Source organism: Elgaria multicarinata, chromosome 2 (assembly GCF_023053635.1).
Source record: "Elgaria multicarinata webbii isolate HBS135686 ecotype San Diego chromosome 2, rElgMul1.1.pri, whole genome shotgun sequence".
Taxonomy (NCBI): Eukaryota; Metazoa; Chordata; class Lepidosauria; order Squamata; family Anguidae; genus Elgaria; species Elgaria multicarinata.
In genome coordinates this window covers 44,313,288-44,334,466 of record NC_086172.1, presented here as the reverse complement: position 1 = coordinate 44,334,466, position 21,179 = coordinate 44,313,288, and the positions used below count along the sequence as shown (strand labels likewise).

Sequence of the window (21,179 nt, the reverse complement as noted above, 5' to 3'; positions counted from 1 at the left end):
AGCATGGCTTCTGCAATGGAAGCCTTGCTTCACCAAACCTTTAGAAGTTATTGAGAGTTGAGGGCTTCCAGAGAAGGCTTTTTATCCCACCACGGTAAGTTTACTATCTACTCCTTATGTCTGCAGCATCAATATGAACAACTCCACTGAGACTGATTTCCCATTTTCCTCTGGTTTGCCTCCCCGCCCCCTGCCCCCCATTTCTGTTGCCCTTTTTACCGAGAAAAGCGCTAGAATTGTTCCACAGTGTGGCTGTTTGGGAAATCAGTAAAAGCTGCTATAACAGGAGCCATAGCCTGGAGGCGGCACACATGCTTTGAATGTATATGGTCCCAGGTTCAGTCGCTAGCAATTTCCGGTTAAACGTCTCAGTGGCGGCCTAAGGACTTTAGGAAGCTACAAACAGAGCACACTCTGCAGGACTAGATGAACAGCTTCAGTGTATCACCGCTTCTTTATTTAAAAACAAACGAACTATATCCAGAACAGCATCCACCATCTCTTTAGCACTGCTTCTCACCAGTGCTTGGAACTCTGACGGGATTCCCCTGTGTTAGCTAATCCTGATGAGCTTCCACCAGTGCAACTAGTGTGTCTAGTGGTTGCTCTAGCTAGTGCTAGTGTGAATGCAGCCTGTCTATCTAACATCATTGCATTATGATTCCCTTCCTGCTTCTACATTGCTTAGTTCCATACAATACCCCTGTCTGACCCACTTGTAGCCACATGAGCAGCTAGAGGCCTTCAATGGAGCTATATGACGTGTAGCTCTACATCAAGACACATCCAGCCAGTTCAATAGGCTGGAATCCAGTACAGATGTATGTGCAAATCCATAAGTGCACCTGCACTGGCTGAATGCAGTATGTCCTTTTCCTGATTGGCGGTGGACAGAATGACTGCATTTTAAAACTTGTTCCCTTAAAAAAAAAGTGCCACATTGTGAATCAGTAATGTGCAGAACAGTCTTTCTTTACAGACACCGTTTCCATGATGTTTGTGTCTGGGGAATTCCATGATCACGTTGGGCACGTGGCTGGATGCCACCGTTTGCCCAGAGTATCAAGTGGAGGCTTCACTCTGAATCCAGGGTGGTGAGTCTGTAGTTTTGGCTTCATTCAAGATGCATATTGCGGGTGGGTGGGTAATAATCTAGAAATAAAATCATTTTGATGGCACTGGCAGTCAGCTGATTTTTTAAGAAAGGGTTCTGAGCACTCTCTCCGCAGCATCACCATTGCCCAGTAGGTGTTGCCTTTCTTCAAAAGCAAAAACCAGACTTGCAGTGGTATGACTGCACAGATCAGTCATAACGTGGCCAACAGAAGTTCACCTTTCCATAAAGTATTTTCGTCACTGTCCTTCGTGAGAGATAAAGACTGCTGACATGTTCATACCAGCCTTCGCCCAGCGCCTAAGAAAATTAGGTAAAATGGTGTCACAGAGTGAGAGGGCAGAAGCTCAGCTAATTGGTGCCCCAGTGGTGACCAGCTTGTAGTATGCCCCTTCATGGGCCATCAGCTCTTCGTGAGTGCCCTTTTCGACGATGACGCCTTGCGACATGACTGCGATGGTATTGGAGTTCTGGATGGTAGACAAGCGATGGGCGATGACGATGCAGGTCCGGCCTTCTCTAGCTCGATCCAGTGCGGCTTGCACAGTCTAAAGGCAAGGGAGAAAGCGACGGAGTGGAGGGCTGCAAGTTGCTGCACAGGATCCCTAGAGAGCTGCTGTTAATTGCCTTTCAGCATGGTCACGATTCATGAACAGAATTAATATGTAGGCAGCCAAATAGCTCGCATGGGTGCAGTTGTTTTTGAAATGCACCAATGCGCTCGGTTGAGCAATGGCAAAAGCCTCCTTCACACATTGAGCCTGTTCAGAAGACACCTTAAACCATGGCTTTAACCAATGCGAATAAGGCTTTTTGGTGTCTTCCGAACACAGCCCATCTTTCTGGATTAACCACTGTGATTAAAGCCATGGTTTAAGGTGTCTTCTGAACGGGGCCATTCAGTGATTCTGTGGAAGCGGGGAACAGGACTATTCCTCCTCTCTGCACCCACGGCTTCCATAGATTCAGTTGATGGTGTGCCTAGAACTCGATACACACACAACGGTATCTGCTTAGGCTCTGTATGTGCGGTCGGGAACCCTCACCCTCCAATCTTCCTCCATCCATATAGTGTGCTTGGGGAGCACGTGTGAACAGGGATAAAGAAACGTTCTATAACTCTTTGGGTGTTCTTCTGGTGGGTATGGAAAAGCTGGGCAGGGTGGATATAGAGAGGCAAAGAACTAGAAACATGTTCATGTTCAGTGATAACCAATGCAGAACACAGAGCCCTCTTTGATCCAGTTGATATTGTTAGGGGTTTGGGATTAGTCTGAATGACCATTCAGGGGTCCGTTACAACCTAGTGCCTATGACTGCAAAGAGATTCAGGATCCCTTCCAGCTATGTAATCCTTGTCTCTAAGCCAGTGTGGTGTAGTGGCTAAGGTGTCGGACTGGGAGTCAGAAGACCCAGGTTCTAGTCCCCACTTGGCCTTGGAAACCCACTTTGCGACTTTGGGCCAGTCACAGACTCTCAGCCCAGCCTACCTCACAGGGTTGTTGTTGTGAGGATAAAATGGAGAGGAGGAGGATTATGTACACTGCCTTGGGTTCCTTGGAAGAAAAAAGGCAGGATATAAATGCAATAATAAATAAATAAATTCCTGTAAGGAGTGCTATATCTGGCTGGATGCCTCAAGGCAACAGCTCTTCAAGGACAATTGACAGCAGGTAACATTCTGGTGATGTGTTTCAATGGGAGCAAGGATGGCCCAAGAAGGGGTGGAGATGACACCAGTCTGTCATTCCCCCATTAAACAAGGGGAGGGGGCGAGTGGGGTCTCTGCGTGTTGTGTAGCAGGCAGCCAGTCTGGGCTGGAACTACATCTGAAAAGGAGGCACGGAGGTGGCTTTGCTCTCGACAGCAGATCCTGCAGCATGATGGGTGACCCTAGATAAGGCTTTAGAGAGCTTGCGGGGGTGGGTGCCCAGCAAGTTTGCCAAGCCCTGCTTGCCCGGCCCTGCTCCAAGGAGCCGGGCTTGCTGAATGCTTGCGAGGCTGCATAAGCCTCCTGAGCTCTCGGCAAAGGGCACTTTCCACGGCCTCCAGAAAGTGTGCAATTCCCCCGGCACCCTTTAGCAATTCCCCTGTTAATAGGGCCTTTAAGGCCCCCATCAGCACCCTCCACTCTGGCATCAACACAGCAGGGGAAAAGGACAAAGGCGCGCAGGGCAGAGCGGAACTGCGCCCGACTGATCTCAAAGGCTTGATTGAGAGCAGTCGGGCGCGGGCCTGTCCTGGCACTGGGTGTGTCCGCTTGGGCCCATGACAGCCAGTCATGGGGTCATCTGCTGCCCTCGTGGGCTCAGGCAGGTTTTCACCCCAATGCTTCTCGACGTTTCTGACCGGGAACAGGAATGTGTTGGAAGTGTTAATGCTGTAAACCCTCATATTATGCTCAGCCAGTATATATATGTATGAATAAGCCTTATATCAAGTCATGCCATACGTCTCCAGTGGCCCCCTTTTGCTGAATCCTGGGGAAACTCTGGATCACCCGAAACCTTTCTCCATTTGGTAGTGGGGCGCATGCACGTAACGCTGACGTTACCTTTGGGGCATGCTTGAGGCTGCCAAATCTCTAAGTCACCTAAGATACAGTGTGGGAGTCAATCACAGTGAAATGGCTTTGCCACAACAGCTCTGGTGCAAAGGTAATGTATGACTTGGACCTGGGAGAACCAGGCTGTAAGCTGCACACACACAAAAGAAAAAACTTCAGACGGAGACCTTCCACACTCCCTTGGAAGAGCTGCTGAAATGCAAACCTGCCCAAAGGTGCCTCCGTCAGTGGTTCTCTCTATGACCCTTGGAACTTTCCCCTGTATCTGAAAACCTCCCCTGCCTAGATGTCAGAATGGAAGGCATTGAGAGATCACCAGAATTAAAATATTTTGATAACAGAGACGCTAAAGGATAAGCAGATGCATCAAAGCATGGATTAGGAGTGAGCTAGAATGACCAGGGTGAGATGTAAAGAGGAACCTGTATGTATTGTAATGCTGAACCTGTAATGATGCTTGAACAATGACACAGTATGGTTGCGTTGGGTTACTGGAAATGTGTTTTTGGGCCGAGATAGGAATTGATAAGAGTTCTGTTTTCAGTTATCCAGCTGTTCACAGGCGCACGCTATCGTTTGATGTTGCTGTCACTAGAGGAAGAGCCTAGTAGTGTGAACTAGCTCTGACAAGCCCTCATAAAAAGCTATTCTTGTGCTCCCTCCAGGATTTTTAATCCACATGATTTACTTCCACCGCTATTTACCTGTTCACTTTCCGTATCCAACGCAGATGTCGCTTCATCTAGTAATAAGATCTTGGGATTTCGGACGATGGCTCGGGCTATAGCAATGCGCTGCTTTTGCCCACGGGAGAGCAGCGATCCCTGGGCCCCAACGTTAGTTTCGTATTTCTGGAAGACAAACATGAACTGAAATTTAAGGGACTCTGTTTAATATCAGAATGGGAAGAAAATCACAATGCCGTCACTAGCCAAGAAAATGGAGAATGGAACATTAAAAAAATATATCTTATTGCTATTTTATTAGTGGTATGAACCACTCTTGGGATTATGAAATGCGTCCTTACTCCATTTGGGGTGGGGTGGGGTGGGGAATATAATTCAGCTGCTAGGTTAAGAGAGGATATTTATTGGGTTATTAGTATGGGAGGCACACGTTACACTCTGGACATGAAAGCTGGATATTTATACATGAATGCTTCAAATTAAGCCGCTGGCTGCACTCGGATGACACAATAGTCAATCATGTGTAAATAGTCAACTCCATGGATGACAATTTAGGGGGTACTCCCCACACGACATAATAGCCATCCGTGGAGTTGACTATTAACACGTTGCCCACCCCCAACCCCTTCTCTGCCCTCCCCATCGAATAGCGGTGCTGGTTCCCATGAGAATCCCCCTTCGTGCCAGGTCCCCCCCGCCCCCCCAGACACACACTGCCAGGACCCGGCATGAAGGGGGATTCTCATGGGAACCAGCACCGCTATTCAATGGGATGTGCCATCTCTGAGGCACCATGATCAGCGGTGCCCCACACGCTCCCAGAGATGTACACATCCTGTCCTGGGGTGGGGCACAAGCATCTCTCCTGTGGTTGTCAAGATGCTTGCACCCCACCCTCCCCATTCTGCCCAAAGTGGTGGAGGGCGAGGACAGGGGAGTGCAAGGATCTCTCCTGCTTTCAAACAGCATATCTCTGGGAGCGCATGGTGTGCCACCAATTGCAGCGCCCCACCCAGGGATGGGATGTGCATGTCCCTGGGAATGCGTGGGGTGCTGCCGATTGTGGCGTCCCATGTGCATGTCCTGGGAAGCACGTTGGGAGGCACCATTCACATGCCCCACTCAGGGGCCGCCACAATCGGTGGCACACACTTCCCAGGACGGCTGACACATGCCTATAGAGCCCCACTGGGCAAAAGTGGCAGGAGTTTCTGCCCTTCTCGCCTCGTGACTCTATAGGCATGTGAAATAGTCAACGGAGCCTGCCACACGACACCATAATCAAAGGTTGTGCAGATAGTCAACACTGCACACTGTTGATTATTTGCATTGGTTATTTCAGGGAAATAACCAACCATGGTGTGGAAAAGGCTTGCCAGACAACATAATAGTCAATGGTTGACTATTTAAGTAACCATTGATTATTAGGTCATCCGAACCCAGTCATTAAGTAAAAAAAATGAATGTGTTTAAATAGGCGGGTACAATTAACTTTGATTATTCTGATCAGGATCATAAAGATCCAAAAAGCCACCAAGTCTTTCAAGCTTTGTTATGCATATCACCTGTTATATGTATAACACAGCTTGGGACCACAATACCTGACGGAACGCCTCTCCCGACATGAACCTACCCGTACACTGCGCTCAACATCTAAGGTCCTCTTCCGAGTGCCTACTCCGAGGGAAGCTTGGAGGATGGCAACAAGGGAGAGGGCCTTCTCAGTGGTGCCCCCCACCAATTATGGAATGATCTCCCCAATGAGGCTCACCTGGCACCAATAGGTTATCTTTTTGGCGCCAGGTCAAGACCTTTCCCGTCTTCCAGGCATTTAACAGCATTTAACAACATATGCTAAGTTTATTTGTTTTTTAATGGACTCCAGAACTGTCATTATTTAAAATGGATACTGTTTTACACTGTTGTTTTTATATTTTTGATGGTTTTAAATTTGTATACCTCGGCTTCGGCTATTGGGCGGAATAAAAATGTAATAAATAAATAAAATAAATAAATGTTCACTGTTTAAACTTTTGTAAACCGCTCAGAGAGCTTCAGCTATGGGGCGGTATATAAATTTAATAAATAAATAAATAAATAAATAATGTGTTGAAAAGGGGCAGGCAACCTTTCTGAGCCCATGGCAGGGCCAGCCTTCCCATGAGGCAGGGTGAATCCCCTACCTCAGGTAGTGGATTGGAAAGGGTGGCAGATCCCATGCAGAAAGTCCCGATGCCATCGCCACCCTACGTCCCTCAAAGTGAGGCAGAGGGCAGGCGCTCCGGGGAGCCCCAGTGGCTACACTCCCGCTACCACCAGCCATTGCCACTCTCCAGAACGGCGGCTGCTACCACCACTGCTGCTGTCCGCCTTTTGCCTCACTCTGAGTAAGGCACTGGTGGCTGGCCGCTCTGGAGAGCCGCATTGGCCACTTCCCAGCTGCAGTAAAGGCCACAGCAACAGGGCACCTGGTGCAGCTCTCCACAGAGCCCATCCAGCCCAAATGCCTTGTTCTGAGGGATCCTTTTCTAGAGTGAGGTACTAGGAGGGGAGTGAGCATGAAAGTTGTCTGTGTTGCTGTGGTGCAGGCGGTCTCCAGGGCCACCTCCCTGCCAACACCTCATTGGAAAAAAAAAGACCATTCAGAGAGAGGTATTTAGGGGAAGGTGGGTGGCAGCGGTGAGTGGCAGGGCGGTTCACATCTCCTCACACCTCCCCCCTCGCCCTCCCACACAGCCCCAGGAACAGCATGCAGAGGCAGCTCGCATTCCCCCTCCCCACGACAGCGGCGTCGGCATCTCCTCCTGCCTCACGGGGGGTGGCAGGTCTTGCGCTGACCCTGACCCATGGACACATTTGCCAATTTGGGAAACCGTCCTGGGCGCAATCACAAAATGGCTGCATGAGTGGTACGGCTAGTCATGAAAGAGAAGTAAGCTGCCCAAAAGACAGAATACAGCCCAGAGGCATCAACGGGAAATGAAGATGGCAGCAGCGGGAGGTCCTCCCGTCGCTTCAAAGCAATCCCAGCTGCTGCCAAGAAAATTCTTCATGTATTTTTTTTTTTAAAAAAAAACCAGTTGGAGTGGCAGGGGCCCTTGGTGGGTGCTAAGGAAGGTGTCCAGGGGTGCACTGGCACCCATGGGCACTATGTTGCCGATCCCTGATGTAGTCCAATTCCTACCTAAAGGCAGTTTAATCTTCTCTCCAAGCCCTCACATAATCCAAACCATAGTGTGCCACAGTCAGAGCACAAGCGACAACCCATGTCAGGTGATAGGGATCTACCAATTGGCACGTGGGTCAAATATGGTACCTGAAGGGTGCCTCATGCTGCCAACTCAGATGTAAAAAAGGGATGTGGAGGCATCAGCAGCTGTGGAAATGGGACTTGCCAGCAGGCCCTTGGAAGGTGGGCTTTGGCTCACTACCTGCAGTTGCTTCTCCTAATGTTCCTTAGAAAAAAACTACTTATTTATGACTTTTTTTATCCCACCTTTTCGCCAAGGCGTTCAGGGAAGGGTACACGGTTTCCATCCCCATTTCATCCTTACAACAACCCTCTGGGGTAAGTTAGACTGAGAGATAATGACTGGTCCCGGGTCTCCACACGACACCATGCTTTCTGAAAGCTAGCTGCTGACAAGGGACATACGGTAGTGTACACATAGCCACATGACAAATCCAAAATAGATCTAGGCACATGGCTCAGATTCTGTGATTCTTTGTACACAAAACACCGCCCTGGTTAAGAAAAAGATGCTTACGTCAGGAAGTGACATGACAAAGTCATGCAGCTGGGCCTTGGTGGCTGCTGCTATCACATTTTCCATAGAAATTTCTCTGGTGTTGTTCCCATATTTAATATTGTCGGCGATACTACAGTCAAATAGCACAGGTTCCTGTGACACAATTCCGATTTTAGATCTGAGAAATTGGACGTTTACTTTCCTGGTGTCACGTCCATCAATCAACTGCACATCAAAAACACAAAACATACAATATTTATTTTCGGACTTTTGGGGGGTTGGAGTAGAATTTTCAAATTTAGAACTTAAATTAAGCTTACATTGTACTGACATCAAATAATTTTCACAAGAATCTGTGGTGAATATAATCCCTTTGTTCTTAGGCTTAGAATCAGTGGCCTGGTTCAGACAACACGCTAAACCATGCTGCTTAACCACAAAATGGTTAATGGAATGCATTCCATTTTGTGGTTAAGCAGCATGGTTTAGCGTGTTGTCTGAACCAGGCCTATATAAGAGCATGGCAGTGTAAAGCTTATTCTTCGAGAGGAAACAGACTGATCTTGCTCATTTTTTTCCGTTTTAAACTGAAGCTCGAGCAGTGTCACCTAGGGCATGTCTACAACAGGGGAGGGGAGGGGGAGGATCTCACGATATGCTAATCATAAGATCCTCCCCCTCAATCCACATGGGCTGTGCGATGTCCTGGGCATCACACCTGTCGCGGCGGCCATTTTTGTTTACAAACATGAAGAGCTGGAGTGCACTCATGCTCTAGCGAAAAGTAAAAGGTTAAAAAAAATCTGATCCCGTTTCCCCTACCCCACCCCCAATGGGCATGGAGCGCCTGAAGAGCTCCATGCCCGGCTCCTCACGTTTACTCACAAGGAGCCGAAACGAAACCAGGACAGCCGCCCACACCTTCGGTGAAAAAAGTCGGGCTAAAAGCTGTCCCGGTTATCCTGGGGAAATGGAGGGATCTTCCTTCCCTGCCCCCAGGATCCCCTGTGTGTAATGTGGACGCATAGGAATGATCCTGGGGTGATCCCTGGGATAAGGCATAGTGTAGACATGTCCGTAGAGATTATGGAATGAAAGTATGGAAAGGCAGGAAAGAAAAATAACCATGCAGAGATCTGATTTTAATTCTGCAATGAATCTAGTAGTAGATACAGCGGGTTAACATCCTCATCTAGAAAAGCTCAACTTTGAAGCATATTGGTGAGAGATTCAAGACAGGATTTTGTCCTCCTCTCCAACTTGTGGGCTCCTTAAGAGGCATCCAGTTGTCCAATGTGAGAAACAGGATCCTGGACTAGATAGGGCTTTGGTCTGATCCAGCAGGGCTCATGTTCCTATGACTATCCATTATGGGATGTGTGTGTGGACTTGATACAGCATTGGATTTAATGTATTTAATGTATACAGCATTGGATTTAAAATGTAGGGTTTTAAATCCAAAGAAGTGCTTTTTTTATGTGTGGTACAACTGGCTAAGTAGGCGGAAATGTGCATAGCATCCTGCTTCTACATGCTGTTCACCCTTGCTGGATAAATGCCCTTGTGGACGAGGGACACGCTAAGGAAAGGAAAGGTGAGGGTGATGGATCTTACTTCTCTTGGTTATTTGAAGGATTGCATGTGGCTCTTAGGGTCATGAGCCATAGATTTTATAATAGGAATTCTAAAACTAGGATGGTCAACCCCAGTTTTAGAATCCCTGTCATAAAATCTATGGAGAACTGTAGACTTACTTTATTTGTATTTGCTTTTATTGTGTATGTTGCCCTGAGAGATTAATAATAATAATAATAATAATAATAATAATAATAATAATAATAATAATAATAATATACATCACTGGCCAGGGAAGTTAAAGAACTATGACAACAGGAAAAGGTTACAATTATTCCGTTAGTCACATTAGTCACCAGCATCACATTAATTATTATTATTTTTACAGAAAACCTTCAGAAACTGGGCCTACCAAAATACAACCACACCAACATCCAGAAAGCAGTCATACTTAAAACAGGTTTAATAGTCAGGCAATTCCTGAATCAGTAGAAGACACCATGACCTGGCATGGCCCGTCATGTTCATCTAGAAAAATCACCACAAGTGAGAAAAGAGAGATAATAATAATAATAATAATAATAATAATAATAATAATAATAATAATAATAATAAGCAACAAACAACAACACAACTATTACTGCTGCTGCTTGCTGGTACTATTTTACTATCAAATCAGGTTACTTACTACTCTTCCTTCCTCAGGGTCATAAAATCGTTCCAGAAGCTGGACGCTAGTACTTTTTCCACATCCGCTGCTTCCAACAAAGGCGAGGGTCTGACCAGATTTCACAGACACTGAGAGGCCGTTTAACACTTTGATGTTAGGACGAGTAGGGTATGTGAACGTACAGTTCAGAAATTCAATGTTTCCAAGGAAATTATCCTGAGTAAACAAGGTAGAGAGAAAGATCTCGGTCTGGTTGAGTTCATCACTAAATTTTATGAAAGTAATGGTTACTATTATTACTGTTGCTATCACAATCAATTAAGTTTTTTTTAATCAATTAGCTGTATAGCTTTTAACTGAGAAACAGATGAAACTGACATCAGTTTGCATGTAGCAAAACCTCAGGGAAGATGCCAATATAGAATACATAGTAAAAATCACAAAACCAGCACTTCTAGTCCCACCCTGGCACAAAAGCATGGAGCTGAGGCATTTATCCTTATGGATCTTCATGATTTTCGTAAGGCATGTTCTGTGCTTTGATGGTGGATAGGTGATATCCCATGTAAAAAAAAAATTATGAAGGCAAGGATCCTTCCTCATATTTTTGTGCTGCTATGGCAGTGGCAAACATGAGATCTGTGCACTTTTTTAATTTACGAGAGCCAACTCTGACTCCCTTCATGCATAAGTTTTCTTGGTCGGTTGTGACTGGCCAGTGGTCACAACCCCAAAGCAGCTATTATGTGACTGGCTGTGTCCCCATGACAGCCATTTTGTGATGGTGCCCAAGACACACGCTCAGAATTCCAAATATGCCCACAGGTCCAAAAAGGTTGGGGATCCCTGCCCTAGAAAGTGTTTTTCACATTACTTTTATGAGTGTGACTGCAGTCATTCTGAAGCAAATGGTACTTGAAGATGCTAAACCACAGTGTTGGAAGCTAATAAAACATGGAAACTGAGTTTATTTTAAGGAAACCAGCTATATGAACCTGCCCTAAAGTTTTTGCTTACATATAAGAGCAGCATAGATAGTACAGGACAGGTATAGGATGGGATAGCTAAGAGAAACACTTAACCAATATTTTACCAGGTTTAGGGCTCATCTACACCTATGAGCCTTCCGAGAGGGAGGGGAAGAATCCTCTCCCAGTATCCAAATGGCAGTGCGATGTCCTGGAAGTAAGGAGGGACGTTGCGGGCACCTTTTTCGTGTGTGTGTGCGTGTGGGTAACAGAGACGGGAGCGCAATTGCGTTCCACCACAAAGTAAGTTAAAAAGCACACACCTTGCAACTGCTCCCCACCCCCAATGGGCACGGACTGCCCCCATGCAGCTTCGTGCCCATTTCCAGAGCCCTGCTACTCGCAGGGAAGAAGGGATGACCCGTGATCACGCACCACACTGGCTGCGGTCCTCGGGGATGTCCCTGGACCGCGGGAAAACTGGGAAATCCACGGTCCCAGTTACCCCGGGGAAAGTCTCTGGCTGTCCCTGCTTGACCCCAGGATTCCCTGTGTGTCATTTGGACGTACAGGGATGACCAAGAGATGACCCAGGGATATATGCATGGTGTTGACATGCCCATAGTTTGTGTTCGGAGCAAAATTTCAGGAAGTATTTGTATGAGATAGAAGAGTTATTTGTAGTTTGAAAAAGAGAGAAGTTTGAAAGAGAACAGGTTGTGGTTAAATTACCTTTTTTTAGATATGTTGTCAACCACAAGATACAGAGGGGATGCTTAAGAAGAAGTTAGAGACTTTTCGAGTTTCTCTGGAAATAGTCAAAACCTCAACAATAACATTTTCAGAAGGGAGGCTCTTAGAGGAAGGGGCCTAAATGAAGCTAGACCACCTTCTAATAACCAATCAGCAATCTTATAGCATAACGGATACCAATTATGGCATGAGATAAAGGGTTGGTATAGGACTTATGAGTATAAAAGAAAGTTTTACCTGATAGGTGGGGTCCCTGCCGTCTATCTCAGCTCTAAAATAACTTCTTCTTTTTGGTGGGAGAGGGGACAGGGCTTTTGCTGGCAGGACTGTTGTAAGTCTAATTCTTTCCATTCTATTTCTAAATGGTGAGCGTGCATGCTATTTTTCCTAATACAAGCATTCTATTTTATTTTGAAATGTTAGTACACGGGAAATGGGAAGCTGTCATAAATTCTAACCTGAAAGTGTGTAAAAAAAAAAATCTTTAGTAAATTCAAATTTCTCTACAAATAAAGAACAAATAAAGCTGTTGGGGCTGCAATCCTTTACACACTTACCTGGGAGTAAATACTATTGAATTCGGTGCAATTTACCTCTGAGTAGATATGAGTTGGATTGTGCTGTCTGCTTGGTCTGTGACATGGAAGTTTCCTTGCATTGTATGAGACCTGTCTCTCTACACCAAGCAGAATATAACACTTTGAAAACGGTATATGTAGCGTGCCCTGGGCCTGAACAGTTATCAAAACTGTTATATAAACCATTATAAAGCAATAGTGTAGATCCTGCCTGAGTTAGAGAAATCCATTCTCTATGTTTGTGCGTTCTACAGTATTAGCTATCATTGAAGTTTCCATTTGATATTAGGACATTGTTCTATTAGCAGCTTTAAAAGGGGGTGGATTAATTCCTGGAGGAGAAGGCTATCAATGGCTACGAGCCCTGATGGTTATGCGCTACCTCCAGTATCCGAGGCAGTAAGCCTGTGTGCATCAGTTGCTGGGGAACATGGGTGGGAGGGTGCTGTTGCACCATGTCCTGCTTTGTTGGACCCTGGCCGACAGCTGGTTGGCCACTGTGGGTGAACAGAGTGCTGGACTAGATGGACCCTCCGTCTGATACAGCAGGGCTCTTGTTATGTTCTTATGTAGCAGCCTTCACTTAGGCCTTACTGGACCATGAAAGCTTATGACACCCTCTCCCCACCTGATGCCCTCCAGATGATTTGGACTTCAAATCCCATCAGCACCGGCCAGCATAGCCAATAGTCAGGAATCTTTGAAACTGTAGTCCAAAACATCTGGAAGGCACCAGGTGGGGGAAAGCTGGTGCCACCTTTAAGGCACCCGTTGCTGGCTCCGTGTTTTTGAGAGTCCCTGGAGAAGACACCCTGCAGGATGCCCTCTCTCGGTGAGTCTGTCCTCTCAGCACCAGGCAGAGAGCCAGGGAACAAGTAGGCAGGGGCAACTACTGCTCCTCTTTCTCACCACCGCTGTTGTCTGGGCCAGAGCGAGGGGCAGGTGAAGAAGCAGGTTGCAATGTTGAAAAGAAGCAACTCAAAAGACCTATTTTCAGCAGGTGCTTGCTGGGATGTGGGCTCTTAACAGGTGCCCCACCATGCCTATCTTTGATGCTGGCCTTGCAGGTGCCACAATACTTTTTGCTGTTTTTGCTACAACAGACTAAACATGGCTAAAATTGCTCTTAGCTGCAACCTTATACTGAGTTTCCTGGGAATAAGCCCCGCTGAATGGGAGCATTAGAGGCATTCAAGAGGCAGCTGGACAGCCATCTGACAGGTATGCTTTAAGGTAGATTCCTGCAATGAGCAGGGGGTTGGACTTGATGGCCTTGTAGGCCCCTTCCAAGTCTACTATTCTATGATTCTATGATTTTCTGAATTGCACTGTTTTGCATTGGATTGCACTGTTACTGCGTTTTTACTGAGTCATGGCCAGTCCTCTCATTAAATAATATTCAACATTCAAAAGGAAGGGGAAGTGATGCTGGATTTCTAATCTATTATTACTGTAAGTATTGTTTAACTTCCTCATAGCTGAACTGTTCCAAAGAAAAGTGAAGTTGCACAAAACATATGTTGATATTTGCTTTGCCTTCCTCACTGAGATGTTCGTGATGTATTTAACTCTGAGCTTCTGGGGTGTAGACGGTTTTGAATGGCAAAATCAACATTGATTGTTGAGGTGGTATCTATATTAAGCAATATGCTCATCATTGGTTAAATCTTTCTCCAGCCTGCAACAGGACACACACACACACACCCCTCTTTTCTTTTCTGAATTCAAAGTGACTCGCAATGATATATATCCAAATCAATACTTCATTCGCACTGTTGAGTGACTTGTGATCGTTGCCAGGGCTGGTGTCAAGGGTAGCCAGTTTCCAGCACTTGCCAAGGGGCCAGGCCTTCGGCTCACGGACAAGAGCCCCCCTAAAGTTGTCCCTCCTCTTCATCACTGCAGCCCGTTTGCTCTCACACACCCCTTGCTCTGGCTCAGTCAACATGATGATGATGAGGAGGAGCAGTAGATGCTGCTGCCTACTTGATAACGGTCTCTCTATCAGTCAAGTAAACGAGGGGTAGCTAAGAGGAGGAGGAGGAGGAGCAACAGCAGCGGCAGTGACAATGGCCTTGAGAAGGTCGACTCCCTGAGGGAGGGCCCCCACTGAGGGTGTCTTGCTCAAGGGCCCTCAAGAACCTGGACCCAGCACCAGTCCTTATTGCTGCATTGCTTCTCCTTTCTCGGGAGCCAACATTGATAGCTGCAATGATCAGGTGGCAAATATAGTGATGGGAATGAGTCCACACTCTACCCAGCTGGCCCCCATCTTGACAGCCTCAGGTCTGCATCCTGAGGCCCCAGGCTCCCGAATTGACGCTCCTTCCCAGCACCTGCATGGGAAGGAGCGCCAAATCGGAGTTGCCGCTGCCAGAACCAAGGAGAGGGGAGGAACACGGCAGCTGGCTCTCCTCCCTCTGAGCTCACTCCTCAGGGCTCCCCCGCTGGCCTGCTTCTGGCACCGACTCCTCTACTTCAGAGTCTGATTCTGACTTGATTACCTGAAATGCGTTCTTCCAAATCAGGGGGAGCAGGGCTAGACATGACACATTTATTTTCTGTAAGGTACCTTGATGAGGACCAGTTTGTATGAAATGTGGCCTAGAAATTTAACTGACTAAGGGTGCAGTCCTATGCAGGTTTAGACAGGAAAAAAGTCCTACAGCTCCCAGCATGCCCCAGCCAGCATGGGTTGCAGAACATTTTTTCTGTCTAAACGTGCATAGGTTTGTCCCCTTAATGTCTGTATTCACAGGGGACTGGAAAAACAATAGTGCATTGAGAGATCTTAACAGGAGACTAGAGGGAAAATCTGGAGACAAAGGGGATATAGAAATGGAGAGAGGAGAATTTGATCAAAAAAGTTATTAGTAATCACTGATATAATGCTTTCTTCCGAGAAGTTGACAGCATTATAAAAAGTTGTGCCACATCATCCTGCTGATGGACAAACTTAATTCAATCTACTGTTAGCATCAATTTGCCTTGTTATTGTCCCTGGCTCATGTTAATTGTTCAAGCTAACAGGGTTTGTTTTACCAAACACACTCTGTGCCCTCAAGGTACCGGTATATTTTGTTTGCTCTGATTTTCTTGTAAGCTTTAGAACTTTCTGGACACACTATAATCTCGTTTGCTTGAGTATGAAGGAGTGGACTGCTTGAACTTAGATCTTCCCAACGCTACAATTATGTGGTTCAAATAATACTAATCTTTGTTCTTACCCATTTTTCTCCGACGTCACTGTATACGCCAATTCGGGGAATCCGATCCACTAACTGGAAAAAGCGAGCGGCAGCTATTTTTGCTTTGGCATAATTGGGTGTATAAGAGGATGCTTTTCCTAGAGCAGTTCCGCTAGTCACAATGGAGGAGATCACCCTGAAAAGCAGGAAGAACATTCTCAATTTGTGTGACTCTTAAGAAGAGCCCTGCTGAATCAGGCCAAGGGTGGGCATGGTGGAGCTCCTGCTGAGGGCCCACACCCCAGCAGGGGCTCACTGACAAAAGTCCCTGGAGTTGTTCCTCCTCTTCACCTCTGCAGCTTCTTCTTCACCTGTCTCTTGCTCTGGCCCAGACAACAGTGATGGTGAGATGGAGGAGCAGGAGATGCCACTGCCTACTTGGTCACTGGCTCTGTGCAGGTGGTAGCAACAGTGAGAAAAAAGGTGGAGCAATAGCGGCTGGTGACAGTGGCGGTAAGAAGGTAGACTCACTGAGGGAAGAGGCCATTGGGGGTGCCTTGCCAAAGGGGGCACAACCACCCGGAGCCAACATTTAGATGAAGGCCACCATTCTATTTCCATTGGTGGCCAGCCAGATGTGCACCGTGCCCTGTTTTGTGAGTTCCTGGTCAACAGCTGGTTGGCCACTGTGTGGACAGAGTGTTGGACTAGATGGACCCTTGGTCTGATCCAGCAGGGCTCTTCTGATGTTCTTCTTATATGAAGGTAGCAGCTCTACCCACCCCACCACCATGATGTGTCCACAGCAGGGGCACTGCTAGGCTCTTCAAACATCCAGGGCCCTGGGCCAAAGAACACAAGTCTACATAAAATCAACACATGCTAATTTAGATCTATATTTGCAAATTTACAAATTATTACTGGGATTTCTTTAAATTTCACAGAAGGCAAAGCTAGCCAATTAATTTCTTGTTGAAATTAATTGTTTCAATTAATTGGCACTTTCACCCAGATCATCACAAATTGGTAGGAAAAATTTCCCTTCTAACCTTAATTGCCATGCAGGGGGATTTCTGGGGGGCAGGGGATTACAGCATGTAGGAAAGGTTAACTCTCCCCTTCCCACATGCTGCGATCCTTCTTGAAAATTCCCCTGTGTGGCAATTATAAGATCCCTGCCATTGGCATCGTTGGACACATACATGGTTCTGTTGAGTAGATCTGGGGCCATGGGAAATAGATTCAGGGCCAAAGCCCATGGGGCCAGGCCTAGCAATGCTCCTGGTCCCCAGTAATGGATATTAAGAGCTACATTGGCTCAGTTCAGACAACACATTTCTCAACGGGGGTTTTAGAGCTCCAAAGTGGCGTTTCTACACCACCATTGAGAAATGTGTTGTCTGGAAGGAAAACTCCATCCCACGCTGAATATCCACACTGTCCAGAGGAGAGTTCCTACACAGCCATTGTGTTTTGTGTCATTTGGAGGGTTCAGTGGAGTTTTCCTTTGTGTGGAGTTGACTTTTCCCACTGGCTACAGAGTTCCCTGGCAAGAGTGGCGAAAGGAGCGAGTCCTGCTCTAGGAGAGCCGCCGGATTGGTGTTTTTTTTTGCAGCAATGGCTGATGGGATACCATCAGGAGGACTAGGGGAGGAGAACATGGAGGAACTGTCAATCAAACATTGTGTTGCCTTTTACTCAACTCCACGGTAGCCCACAGTCACACAATGGTGGAGTTAGAACATGCTGTGTGGTGAGTAGCTCCTAAAAACTCAAGTATTGAGAGGAGTTTTCCCACTGCATAGAGAAACGTGTTGTCTGAACTGAGCCATTGTCTCTTAACATGGAGATTTATTTATTTATTTGAATTATTAAAGTATCTTTAAACTGTCCTTCATTCTTGTGGAAACCACTTAGCTACCATGGCATCAAATTTGTCTGTAAGGACACATGTACTCATGGGTCCTCTTTAAGGAAGAGTGTTGTGTCTGTCTGTGTGTGTCCTTACCTAAATACATAGCTGTAGTGAAGTCCTTCCTTATCAACCAAAAATCCTCCATACCGATAAGAGACAGAGTTGGCTATAAACACCACAGACTGTGCAAAGCCAAAGCAGGCTCCATAAACATTTGCCTTCTTGACTGCTGCCCTGTATGGGATATCCAAATATTTCTCGTATGTTTCAATAAACCTCTTCTCCTTCCCAATTCCAGCTACAGTCCTGATATTTGTGAGGGCTTCATTTGAGATCTGTCCCAAAAAAGAGCATGGGAAAGAAGAGGGGAAAAGATTTGTTACATGTCAGTCCGAAAGCTGTGAACCATCTGACTGGTGAGATGGTTTTAAAACTCACACACACACACACACACACACACACACACACACACACACACACTTACACTTGAATTCGGAATCAGATTATTAAAAATCTCAAGTTCTCAATGGACTCAGTTGAATTCACCAGGTGTAAGACACCAAGGGGAGTCTTGATCCAGGGTCTGTGGCAGCCAGACTTGGGCACATTTTCACCAGGGCTCTGGGCCCTTGGTGAAAGAGGAAGACGTGGCTCTGGTGGACTGAGGACACTATTTAGGCTGCAGTGCCAGCCTGAATACAACCAACTATTCTCATAGTCCAATGGTGGCAAACTAGGCCAGCTTCCCCCATCCTGGTGCCTTCTGGGTGCTTTGGACTACAACTCCCAGGATTCCTGACCATTGGTCAACCTGGCTGAGGGCTGATGGGAATTGGAAGTCCAAAATACCTGGAAGGCACCAAACTGGAGAAGGCTGCTCTAGGCCAGGGATGGGCAGAAAGTAGATCTTCAGATGTTTTAGATTTCAACTCCCAATATTCCTGGCCATTGGCCGTGCTGGCAGGGGCTTCTGGGAGTTCATGTCTACACCTTCTTCCCACTCCTGCTCTAGGCTGTATAAAACCCTCATGTCCAAGTCAGCTGCTCGTTGAATAGCCGTGAAGACTGCTTTCCTTTGCCTCACAACCTCTGGCCCTTTTCTGTCTCTAGCCCTTGACTCCTCCACCAGAACCTGACCACCCTCCTATCTTTGACTGTGCCCTCAGCATCTAATCCTTGTCTGCCTCCTTGGAACCTGACCACCAGGCTGTGTTTGACCATGTCCTCTTCCTCCTCTAGCCCTCTGATTCTCCTTGACTTGTGCCAGGACCAGACCCTCACCCCCTTAGTTGCAGCCAGTCTCAGTCTGACCCAGGCCTGACACCGGGTTTCCTAACCCAAGAAATAGTGTTACTTGATAGATGACTTTTGCTCAATTGGGCAAGACTGCAGTTGTAATTCTCAGCATGGGTTCTTTTGTCTGGGTGAACTTCATGCTGTCGGAATAGGTACACTCTGAAAAGATTGCTCACCAATCAGACAAAGAACTGTGCTTGCCCTAGCTTGTTCAGTTCTTATTCTTCCTCACATTCTCAAGTTCTTGGTATTAGCCAAGAGCACAAATTGTCCTTTTGTCCTTTGCAACGAACCAGGATATTGCATTTGTTCTGGGTAGGGTAGCGAAATGGTCAGTTTCAGAAATATTTAAACAAAGGCACTTGGAGTGGCTCACCAGCCTCACTCCTCCCTTTCTTTGAATTTTCCATTTTCTGCTCTTCTGGAACTATCAGAAGTGATCTTCACCCAAATTGTTTGTTTTATAAAAAATGTTTTAGTGATTTTCTAATTTTACTGGGCTTTTCAACAGACAGCGTCAAACTGCCTTAATAGTCATTCCTGCTCCTCAGGAAACCTTGGGAAGTATGGAACTCACAACCACAAGTTGTAGTGATGGCCAACAATTTGGATGGCTTTAAAAGGGGAATGGATAAATTCCTGGAGGAGGAGGAGGCTATCAATGGCTACAAGTCCTGATGGCTAAGTGCAACCTCCAGTATAAGAGGCAGTAAGGCTAATTGTTGGGGAACATGGGTGGGAGGGTGCTGTTGCACAATGTCCTGCTTGTGGGTCCCTGGTCGACAGCTGGTTGGTCATTGTGTGAACAGAGCGCTGGACTAGATGCACCCTTGGTCTGATCCAACATTGCTCTTCTTATGTTCTTAACTGTAGTTCTGTGAAGGGGACTCTAAGTTTATTCTCTTATCATTATTCTGAAGCACGCTTCTCGGGATTATAGTATAAAACCAATATAGGTTAGTAATGTCAATAGAGCCACTTCTTCCCAGCCTGATGTGTGCAGAATTGGTCTGCCATGTCTGTTGAAGAAAAAAATAAACAAGGCATGGCATCTTCTTGAGTATTCAGAATATGATTTTCTAGATTATATAGGGTGACATTGTTAAGGGGGAGAAAGAGATTTAGGGTGCAATCCTATTCATGTTTAGACAGGCAGGCTGGCTGAGGAATGATGGGAGTCGGAGGACTTCTTTCTGTCTAAACAGGTATAGGAATGCATCTATCCTATGCATATCTACCTAGTATTAAGTCCCGCTGAGTTAAAAGAGACTTACTCTCAGGTAAGTGTATATAAGACTGCAGCCTTAAATTAATTTTTGTTTGGACACTAAGGGAAAGGAAAGGAACCTCTGGTGCAAGCACTTGAGTCATTGCTGACTCCTAGGGCGACGTCTGCTTTTGCTGACGTTTTCTTGGCAGACTTTATAGCGGGGTGGTTTGCCATTGCCTTCCCCAGTCGCAGTTACCTTTCCCCAGTTAGCTGGGTACTCATTTTACCAACCTCAGAAGGATGGAAGGCTGAGTCGACCTGAGCCGGCTGCCTGAGAACCAGCTTCCGCCGGGATCAAACTCAGGCCGTGGGGAGAGTTTCGGCTGCAGAAACTGCCGCTTACCACTCTGCGCCACACGAGGCTCTTTGGACACTAAGCTAGAGAAAATTATCAAGAGGCACAATAAATCTCTGCCAATAGTGCTGAAGCATTGATTTGACCTTTCCATTATGCCCCTTCCTTGTGTTGAATAATGGCTGGTGGTTAGCAAAGTGTCTGGTAACAAATCTTCAGTTTGAAAGCAACACACATATTCATCATAGGCCAAAATCCAGGAGACATCACCCCTTAGTAGCATAGCTTTGCCCACAATTTCCCAGCAGCTAAAACAGCGCTATGTGAACGGAATGCTGGACTAGACAGATCTTTGGTCTGATTCAGCAGGGCTTTTCTTAAGTTCTTATGATCCAAGTTTGATCAGTCGTCATAAAACCACTCCATATTAATAATCTTAGATAAAACACAGTTCCCATGATTCCTCAGTTGGGAACTATGGCAGTTAAAACAAGTCACTTTTCAAGCAAGAGAGGTCTTAAATGCTGTACAAATTGCCATGAAGTTCCTGCTCCTT

The 21,179-nt window shown here is 46.4% G+C and overlaps 1 protein-coding gene across 2 annotated transcripts in view; it reads right to left on the bottom strand.

Annotated features, from left to right (window-relative positions):
- Positions 1-435: 435 nt before the first annotated feature.
- Positions 436-21,179, bottom strand: part of ABCB11 (ATP binding cassette subfamily B member 11) — a 120,155-nt gene continuing 99,411 nt past the window's right edge. For both annotated transcript variants that reach the window (XM_063116428.1, XM_063116427.1), the window contains 6 exons: positions 17,856-18,097; positions 15,887-16,043; positions 10,379-10,576; positions 8,134-8,340; positions 4,385-4,531; positions 436-1,662 (listed from right to left, as the gene is read on the bottom strand). In XM_063116428.1, coding sequence (XP_062972498.1) covers positions 1,462-1,662; positions 4,385-4,531; positions 8,134-8,340; positions 10,379-10,576; positions 15,887-16,043; positions 17,856-18,097 — 1,152 coding nt within the window. In that variant the 3' untranslated portion in view covers positions 436-1,461. The remainder of the gene's footprint in view (positions 1,663-4,384; positions 4,532-8,133; positions 8,341-10,378; positions 10,577-15,886; positions 16,044-17,855; positions 18,098-21,179) is intronic.